Raw genomic sequence first — 10,625 nt, 5'->3', positions numbered from 1 at the left:
GTTTACTTGTGCAGTGATGTCCCAGCCTTCCTCCAAACAGACCAAAACTGAGGAACCATTCTCAAGTACTTCTGATACAACCACAGCCAGCTGCATTATCCTGTGAAGCTAAGAGATAGGAAGGAGAACACAATTAGACCAAGCACTTTCTGAGTGCAGAAGTCAGAGAGAGTTGCTTTCAACCCTGGATAATCAAACGAGTTAGGGATAAAGCGCTTGGACAAAAGAACCACATAATGTTTTAAATACTTAAAGTTCTTTCAAATCAAGATTAAACAATGACACTTTTGTCTGGATGCAGTGACTCATGCCCGTAATCCCAGCACTTTGGGAGGCTGAGCTGGGCAGGTCATTTGAGGTTAGGAGTTCGAGACCAGCCTGGGCAACACAGTGAGACCCCATCTCAATAAAAACAACAACAAAATGACACTTCAAAAAAGTAGACACATTTTAAAACAATACATTCTAGTAATACATAATGAAATAAAATTACCTTACATGATTCCCCCAAAAGTAGGTGAGCTATAATTCCATAGAGTACAAAAAATAGAGATTCTATGTGGACTTCCCAACAAAAGAAGGAAATTCAGATGCATTTTATTGGACTTAAAATTTGTTTTTCCATGATGTAGTAAGTTCTATTTCAGATATTGGTTTTTTTGAGACAAAGTCTTGCTGTGTCACCCAGGCTGGAGTGCAGTGATGCAATCCTGGTTAACCACAGCCTCTGCCCCCCAGGTTCAAGCGATTCTCCTGCCTCAGCCTCCCGAGTAGCTGGGATTACAGGTGCATACCAGTGCACCTGGCTAATTTTTTGTATTTTTAGTAGAGATGAGGTTTCACCATGTTGGCCAGGCTAGTCTTGAACTCCTGACCTCAGGTAATCCACCCGCCTCAGCCTCCCAAAGTGCTAGGATTACAGGCGTGAACCACCATGCCGGGCCTATTTCAGATATTCTTAATTTTTTGGGAATTAGATAGTGGTGATAGTTACACAATGTTGTGGATATACCAAAAAGCATTGAGTTGTATACTTTTATCATAAGGATAAATTTTATGGTAAGTGAATTATATGTTAAAAAAGAAACTCCTGGCTGGGCGTGGTGGCTCAACGCCTGTAATCCTAGCACTTTGGGAGGCTGAGGTGGGAGTAGTGCTTGAGCTCAGGAGTTCGAGACCACCTGGGCAACATGGCAAAACCCCATCTCTACAAAACATGCAAAAACCAGCCAGGCGTGGTGGCATCTGCCTGTAGTCCCAGCTACTCAGGAGGCTGAGGTAGGAGGATCACTTGAACCTGGGAGATCGAAGCTACAGTGAGCTGTGATTGTGCCACTGTGCTCTAGCCTGGGTGACAGAGCAAGACCCTGTCTCAAAAAATAAAAATAAAAAAGATACTCATATTTGTCTGCACTGTGTACTAAATGAGAAAAAAAACTTTTATATTTGTGCTAAGTTTTTAAAGCCACATCAATATATTTGTGCTAAGTTTTTAAAGTCACATCAATTGGCTCAAAGTCCTTAACAAACAATTAAGGTATGAGAATAGTATATAGATTTTAAAACCAAATGTATAACATTCTAATTTTAAAAAATACTTTAATGATCATCAGACATAATTTCCAATTTGAATCCAACTCTGAACAAGAACAAAAATGAAAAAACCCATATCTGAAACAGAGCTAGGCTACTTTAAACACAGGAATAAGGCAAATGTCCTACTCAGTAATGAGAAGCTCCTCATGTAACTGTTTCTACAACATAGCTATCACCAGGCCTGAATTCTTTTGGGCTCAGAATTTGTTTTAAGAAATGGCTATTATTAAAAAGTCAAAAAATAACAGATGCTGGCGAGCCTGTGGAGAAAAGGGAATGTATATACATTTCTGGTGGGAATGTAAATTAGTTCAGCCATTGTAGAAAGTAGTTTGGTGATTTCTCAAATAACTTAAAACAGAATTACCATTTGACCTAGCAATCCCATTACTGAGTATATACCCAAAGGAATATAAATTGTTCTGCCATAAAGTCACATGCGCACACATGTTCAGTGCTGTACTATTCACAATAGCAAAGACATAGAGTCAACCTACATGCTCATCAACGGTAGACTGGGTAAAGAAAATATGGTACATATACACCATGGAATACTACACAGCCATAAAAAGAATGAGCTTATGTCCTTTGCAGTAACACAGCTGAAGCAAACTAACACAGGAATGGAAAACCAAATACTGCATATTCTCACTTATAAGTGGGAGCTAAACTTGAGTACACATGGACACAAAGAAGGGAATAGACGCCTGGGGCGTACTTGAGGTTGGAGGTGTGAGGAGGGTGAGGATAGAAAAACTACCTATCAGGTACTATCCTTATTACCTGGGTGATGAAATAATCTGTACACCAAACTCCCAAGGTATGCAATGTACCTATACAACAAACCTATATATGTACCCCTGAACACAAAATAAAAGTTAAAAAAAAGAATTTGCTTTTAGAGTTAACTTTTAAGATGTCAATATCTCAAGTGGGCAATTATTTTCCACTGTCTTTAGTCCCTAACTTTTGGTACAGGTCCACTTTCTAGCAAAGAGTAGAGCACAGAATGTATCAGAAACATGGATAGATAAGTTCGGTGGTGGGGTCCGTTTGGAGCTGGGGCTCATAGCCTGGGGACAGAAGGGAGTATCGATCAGTTCCTTCCACGGGTATGCAAAGCACCCTAAATTGCCTTAATAATAATGAACACAGCATGATACATTTATAGCCAAATATATATGTGGCAGCATTTCTCTTTGGTTTAAGTATCTTGAGAACAGTCACAGCCCTGGGTACTGACATCATTTCCTTTTTTTTTTTTTTTTTGCCTTTTAGTCCAATGTCCTGTGGGAAACGAGGCAGGATGCTTGGAGGTAGATGGAGGCAGGGGACTGGGAATTTCTGCAAGGTGATAACAAATAATGGGGGCCAGGCGTGGCAGCTCATGCCTGTAATCACAGCTCTTTGGGAGGTCAAGGTGGGAGGATTACTTGAGGCCAGGAGTTCAAGACCAGCCTGGGCAATAGAAGAAATAAAGGGGCTTAAAGACAAGGCCCTTTAATTTCTCAATAAAAGTTCAATTAAGAATATCCCAAAGTTGACTGAACTGAAAGATAGACATTGTGTTTTTTTCTCAAGCCTTAGGTAGGCTTGGGGGCATCCAGTGTGCCTTTGGTGAGTAGTGTGGGGTGAATCTAAAATCGAAAGACCTGGGATAGGTAGACAAATGAAAAGTGAGAGCTCTTGGGAGTCATGCAGAAGTTGCCCTCTGCCCTGGATCCTTACTATATTGACAACAGAAGAGGAGACCCGTAAATACATGCTGATTAAATTTACATCAAAAATTTCCATCTAAAAATAATTTTCTCCTTAGTGTCCTACAGATACCAAACTTTTAAATACACAGAGATAAAAACCCAGCGATCAAGACTTCTACTCCCTCACCTCCTATACCAGATGATTTCCTGAGACTGAAAGGCCTTTACTGATGGCACACAGTGAAGGAGGAGAATGTTGGGGAGTAGGGGAACCAAGTATTTTTTTTCTCAAATACGGTTCTGTATATCTACTTGGGCCTCTGTTTCTTTGAGTTATAAAGAAAGAAGCTGCTTCAGACATTACCTGTGGGAACCACTCAGAATCTCCTAGCGCTTTCAAGAAGGTCACTTCTGAGTCAGTAGGGATGGTGCTTGGGATACAAGCCCTCATCAGCTTCTTAAAACTGGCTTTCACTTGCCGGATTTCATGAAATTCAACAGGAACAAACTCACAATTTAAAGCAAATTCTACCTTGAAGTTCTGTGGATGAAGATTCAGAGAATTAGGCAGATGAAGTGCTATAGGTAAATGAGTGATGTTTCCAATGGGGCAGTGCGTAATGATAAACAGTTATTTGGGGCCAAATAGCTGCAGAGGCTGCCAATGGGTCAAGAAAGCCAATCTTGTATGGCAATGTGTCAGTGTTGGTGGCAAGAGCCATTCAGTACAGGCTAGTGGTTTGCCTAGAATGGCAAATCTAGTCCTTACTAGAGGTAGATTACTTAGCCTAAGAATGCACTCATTCTGAGAACTGGAAGAGACTACTGGTAGACTGGAACCTGATGGAGCTTATAATACCAAATATAAGTCAATTATAAGGCCATGAACCTGGAAGTTTAAAGAGAAACTAATGATACATGGACAGTATGATTACTCCAACAGTGTAAACTAAGTGTTCCCAAGATGTATATGGTAAGGGATAGGTAATACACTGTTGGAGTTCCAGACTGTACATGTATTAAAGTTTGTAGATATGCATATATTTGTTTCTTATTATGCAAGTAAAACATATTCATAATAAAAATGAAAAAAGGTAGAGATAAATATTGAGAAAGAAATAAAAATCACTTTCTTACTGCCCCAAGACTACCAACATTGTGGTTACTTTTTTGTTTTTTTGGGATGGAGTCTCGCTCTGTCACCCAGGCTGGAGCTCAATGGCGCGATCTCGACTCACTGCAACCTCCGCTTCCCAGGTTCAAGCGATTCTCCTGCCTCAGCCTCCCGAGTAGCTGGGACTACAGTCGTGCGACACCATACCCAGTTAATTTTTGCATTTTTAGTAGAGATGGGCTTTCACCATGTTGCCCAGGATGGTCTCAATCTTTTGACCTTGTGATCCGCCCGCCTCGGCCTCCCAAAGTGCTGAGATTACAGGCGTGAGCCACCGCGCCCGGTCCTACTTCTTAAAAGTCAATAATAAAAAATTACATGGTCGGGCACGGTGGTTCATGCCTGTAATCCCAGCAGTTTGGAAGGCCGAGGCAGGCAGATTACCTGGAGTTCAGGAGTTCAAGACCAGCCTGGCCAACATGGTGAAATCCCATCTCTACTAAAAATACAAAAAGTAGCCAGGCGTGGTGATGGGCACCTGTAATCCCAGCTACTCGGGAGGCTGAGGCAGGAGAATCACTTGAACCCCGGAGTTGGAGGTTGCAGTGAGCTGAGATGACACCACGATACTCCAGCCTGGGCAGCAGAGTGAGATTCCACCTTAAAAAAAAAAAAATTACATAAAAAATCCATGAAAGGCTTTGTTCATTTCTATCTTTGGGATAATATTTTTTCACTTAATATGATATATGTATCAACCTATATTTATTTGAGTACTTTCTCATTTACATCTTTAATCCATATGGAATTTATTTTGTGTGTGGTATGAGTGTTGCATTTGCAATTAAAGAATGCTATACTGATGGCCTACTGGTATATTTCATTTTAATAACCTGGTTGCCTAGCTCTGAAGAAGATTTAAAAGTCCTCTAACTTTTCATGCCAAAGAATGAATTAATTTTCTCAAAATGTTTCCACTTTCTTTTCATTGTGCCCAAATTACTCTATTGGACCATCTGCTTTTCTAAGAGTAAAACTGCTTTCTGGAGATTGGTTGCACAGCAACGTAAATGTACTTAATAATACTGAGTCATACACTTAGAAATGGTTAAGATGGTTAAATCTTGTTATGTGTATTTTATAATTTTTCCTTTGTCTTAATAATTCTATTTTAAGGAAGCTACTCTAAGGAAATAATCTAATAGGAAAAAAACCCCAGGGAATGGTATCTCAATTAAAAGAAATAACAAAATAACCTATTCACTTGGAATTGTGACTGTAATTTTATATACAGAAGATAAAGAAACCTAAACATCCAACAACATGGGATGAATAGTGACTAAAATAGTTATGAAGACTATATGACATGGAAACATGATGTTAAGGCTTCAGATAAAGAACGTAGCGATATACATGAGTTCCTTTCTATTATTTTTAAAAACTTATAACAGACAAAACATAGTTTACTTTTCAGGAAAGGTAGATTCCTATTTCCCAACTATACATGAGCTAGGTATGCCTATCTTATAAACCAAGAGTTACTAACCAAAGTATTAAGACACTCCATTAGGTTGTAAGGAATTTGTTCCTAATAATAAAGTATTAAAGTATGTGAATTTACCTAGGTAAAGGCCAAATTCAAGATTACTTTCAAAATAAGTCACTGTAATTTATTGGCTTTCCTTTATGTTTCTTTGTTGGGAGAAAAAGGTATGGAATTGTAACTGGACGGCATTGTGCTAGCTAGAATGTGGCACATATCAGACAGATACAGAGCCATATTCTACAAACAAAATTGAATAAAAGATAAAACCTGAATGGAATATATAGAATTGCTGACACCTACTGTGCCAGAATGGTGGGATTACATTTTTAAAAATAATAATACTTGTCCGGGTGTAGTGGCTCACGCCTGTAATCCCAGCACTTTGGGAGGCCGAGGCGGGTGGATCACAAGGTCAAGAGATGGAGACCATCATGGCCAACATGGTGAAAACCCATCTCTACTAAAACTACAAAAAAAAAAAAAAAAAAAAAAAAAAAGCTGGGCGTGGTGACGCACGCCTGTAATCCCAGCTACTTGGGAGACTGAGGCAGAAGAATTGCTTGAACCTGGGAGGCGGAGGTTGCAGTGAACCAAGATCATGCTACTGCATTCCAGCCTAGCGACAGAGTGAGACTCCATCTCAAAAACTTAAAAAAATATATAATAATAATAATACTTTATTGAGGAAGGACAGACAGAAAGAAAAAGAGGGCAGGAGGAAGAGAGGGAAGGAAAAAGAAAAAGGCAGCATCCCAACTCTTTCTTACTCAAATCCGTATGATCACATAGCTAATCTGAGAAATTAAGTGCAAAGAGAATGGCAGAGGGGAGTATTAAGGAGCTAAACCTCGGAGAGTGATTCGGATCACGAGTAAATGTGCTGAAGCATGGAAAGTCTGTGCTCTGGAGAAGACACTGGCACCAGCAACCCTGGGTTGCTGTAGAAAAGTGTTCTATTTTCTGGATATAAAATTATCTACTGTATCAGAAGACACATATGCAGATTTAAAACTTGAGCATTACCCAGCAGTTTTATGCCCTCTACCCTAAAGGTTAGTGACTAAGTGGTTGCAGCAGTCCAGGCAGTGGGAGAAGAGCTAGCAAACCCACCAGCCTGCTCCAGAAGAGATGACTCAGTTACTGGCGTCTTAAGGGCCAAGCATGTGGGATCTTGCTAATGGCACCCTGCTCACAGTTTCTGCTCCATGGTTCAGCCAGAGGTCTGTCTAGGTTGTCCAGTGCCAACTGGAGCACTGGACTAAACGTTGAGATTTCTGAGTTAACAGATGACTTTAATGTCCTATATACCTACTGGTAGTAATGAAATTTATTTTGTAATGTGTGACTTGCAAAACATTAAATTCAAGGAATTATCGTTGCTTTTGGAGGAAAAGACCATCTTTACAACTTATGGGCCCTTAGCATGGTGAAGCTCTTTAGCACAATAATTTAACAGTAAGAATAAAGTTGATTAGCATCCAGTATTTTGAATTTTCTGACATGTCTTAGGACATGTGTCTCTTTCTATATAGCCTTGTGAAGTTTTAACAAGTGTTACTCAGAAAACCTAGACTTGGCCTTGCCTTGCCTCCATACATGGTACCACAGTCTTCCTTTCTCCATTCTTCTATCTTTCTGTAGCCTGTTTTAGGTTTACCATAACAAAACTATCTGTTTTGCCATGGGCAGATTCCTGTGGAAACTGAATCAAGGCTGTTGAAAACACAGCCTGATGAAGCCTTATTTCTTTTTTTGTATGTACACTTCCTAGTATTCCTGATGTTTATGTTGATTTTTTACTATTATGAATAAATATTTATTTTCATGGCTAATAAATATGCATATGTATATACATGTATCTATATAAAAATTAATATATATAAATAAATACAAAAGGAGAGCTAAATTTTTTGAGATTATTAACTCCAGGTTAAGAATCATGCTGTAAAAAAAATTCTAGCAAAGCTGGTTTGTGATACAGGTTTTATAAACAGCCCTAGTGTATCCATAAAGTTTCTAAGTGAGAAAAAAGAAATCTTACCCTTAGTTGCGACTTTTCACCAAATATGTAAAGGGCTGCTTGCCGTTTCAAGAGCTGGTTTTGTAGGTAGGTGCTGTTACGGAAGGAGGCCGAGTGATCCTTGCCTGCCAGCCGGGCGCCAACATCAATGAAGGATGTTGGAGAGCTGATCAAGCGAGTGCTAGAACGAAGACTTGCCCACACACCTTCACAAAAGCCAAAGTCATGGAGTGAGATAATCTAATGTGGGAATGCCACTAACTAAGGAAAAAGGTGCATGCTCTGGAGCTACAGTTTTAGAGGTCATAGCAAGCTAATTAATATAAAAACCATAAGTCATATGGTCATTTGCTACTTCTGCAACATAAGCATTATCCAATATAGCATTTCAAAATCACACAATCTTAGCGTCAGAACAACCTAGCAAATCCCCCAAATCAATCCTATTTTACATTTTGATGTAAATTCAGGATTTAAAAGTAAATACTAAGATCATAAGTAGAAACAGTACATTGATACTGAAAACAAAACATGCTGGCAGGAGGTACTAATAAAGTCTAGGAAGGCAAATGCTGAGTTATGCACTTTCTCAGGGCTTCATGAAAAAAGTAAGGAACATTCTTCTGCTTATTTGGTCAATTTAACATGACATTTAAAGATATGAAATAGAAACTTCGTAAGTCTACTAAAATCTGAAGCTGGATTTGGAATTAATATTTGTATATCATGCCAAAATGATGTAATTCTAAACAAGATTATATTATAGTTTTTTTCAGTATCCATGAAGAATGAGAAATTATAAATGTAGTAATGGGCACAGTGCCTCATGCCTGTAATACTAGCACTTTGGGAGGCCAAGGTGGGCAGATCACTTGAGCCCAGGAGTTTGAAACCAGCCTGGGCAACATGGTGGAACCCCATCTCTACCAAAAAAAAAAAAAAAAAAATACAAAAAGACGCCTGTATTGGGAAGCTGAAATGGGAGGATCGCTTGACAGCTGGAGGTGGAGGTTGCAGTGAGCCAAGAAAGCGCCACTGCACTACATACTGGGCAACAGAGTAAGACACTGTCTCTAAAATAAAATAAAATAAATGAATAAAATGTACAGTCAGAAGCAGATACCTTTATTTTATTTTATTTTTTTTGAGACGGAGTTTCGCTCTTGTTGCCTAGGCTGGTGTGCAATGGCGTGATCTCAGCACATTGCAACCTCCACCTCCTGGGTTCAATCGATTCTCCTGCCTCAGCCTCCTGAGTAGCTGGGATTACAGGCATGCACCACCATGCCTGGCTAATTTGTATTTTTAGTAGAGACAGGGTTTCTTCATGTTGATCAGGCTGGTCTTGAACTCCTGACCTCAGGTGATCCGCCTGCCTCAGCCTCCCAAAGTGCTGGGATTACAGGCATGAGCCACCATGCCCAGCCAGAAGCAGATACCTTCTAAGAGAAAGGGCAAGCTAAAATGCTAGAAGAGTCTCAATGAGATAAGCTGACCTTAGTTATATTAATTAGAAAAATCAAGGATTTCTATATGCAAGTGAGACTATTAAATATCAAACATCCAGACACAAAGGCATGTACTAATTCTCAAATTTGACTAGCACTGTATCACCTTCAAATCAAGAGGCCCTCATAAATGCCTCTAGAACTGTGGTGTTTATCTCACTGATGGGGTCACAGGGATACAGGACTTTCCTACTGCCTCCCTAAAGTAGGTTTTCTTCTTTAGATCTAGAAAGTCTGTTTGAGTCTTTTCCTAGTATTAAATCAAAGTCATGTTTCTAGGTGACCAGAAGTCACCATGATAATGTCACATCTGCTTCTCTTTCTCTTTATTTTCTCTTTATAAGCATTTATGGGGTCAGGAGACCAGTTCCCAAGAAAAGTTTTTATTGGTCATTTCAGCTTCACATGCACGAATCTTTCTTTGAGACGGAGTTTCACTCGTTGCCCAGGCTGGAGTGCAATGGCGTGATCTCGGCTCACCACAGCCTCTGCCTCCTGGGTTTTCTCCTGCCTTAGCCTCCCAAGTAGCTGGGATTACAGGTGCACACCACCATGCCCGGCTAATTTTTGTATTTTTAGTAGAGACGGGGTTTCACCATCTTGGTCAGGCTGGTCTTGAACTCCCGACCTCAGGTGATCCGCCCGCCTCAGCCTCCCAAAGTGCTGGGATTACAGGTATGAGCCACCATGCCTGGCTGGATGAATCTTTTATGTAGTTTATGAGTTTTTCTTAGACATTATGGCAATTATTAATTTTTTTGTAAATGGAATCAGAGGAAATTCAGAATGTAGATGAGAATAAAGGATATAATTTTACAAATGCAAAAAAATTACTTGTAACATATGTAGTTTCACATGAAGGTGGTTTAAGAGAGTGATATATCAGGACACATAATACAGTACCTTGATTATGGACTCTTCCCTTAGCTGAAGATTTGGGATTTGACTGAGTAAAACATTTATCTCTGTACCCATGCACTGGTAGGTAAGATTAAAGACAGAAAGAGAAATAAAATGTATATAGCAGCAAATGTCAGAGCAGATTGAGTAAGAGAAGAATAGGTTATTTAATTTTTAAAATTAGCAGGGGAAAAATGTAAATATAATGAAAGTAGAAGATTTAATTAACAAAAAGCTGCAC

The 10,625-nt window shown here is 39.4% G+C and overlaps 1 protein-coding gene across 10 annotated transcripts in view; it reads right to left on the bottom strand.

The window, feature by feature from the left end:
• SBF2 (SET binding factor 2) overlaps positions 1 to 10,625 on the bottom strand; it is a 544,825-nt gene that overhangs the window by 30,894 nt on the left and 503,306 nt on the right. For 6 of the 10 annotated variants that reach the window (XM_063728148.1, XM_054524676.2, XM_054524670.2 and 3 more), the window contains 4 exons: positions 10,388 to 10,462; positions 7,998 to 8,182; positions 3,661 to 3,837; positions 7 to 108 (listed from right to left, as the gene is read on the bottom strand). In XM_063728148.1, the coding sequence (XP_063584218.1) occupies positions 7 to 108; positions 3,661 to 3,837; positions 7,998 to 8,182; positions 10,388 to 10,462 (539 nt within the window). The remainder of the gene's footprint in view (positions 1 to 6; positions 109 to 3,660; positions 3,838 to 7,997; positions 8,183 to 10,387; positions 10,463 to 10,625) is intronic. The other 4 variants (XM_054524672.2, XM_054524675.2, XM_024254863.3 and 1 more) reach the window with 1 other exon arrangement.

This window comes from Pongo abelii, chromosome 9 (genome assembly GCF_028885655.2).
Source record: "Pongo abelii isolate AG06213 chromosome 9, NHGRI_mPonAbe1-v2.0_pri, whole genome shotgun sequence".
Lineage (NCBI taxonomy): Eukaryota > Metazoa > Chordata > Mammalia > Primates > Hominidae > Pongo > Pongo abelii.
This window is presented reverse-complemented; position numbering and strand designations above follow the sequence as displayed.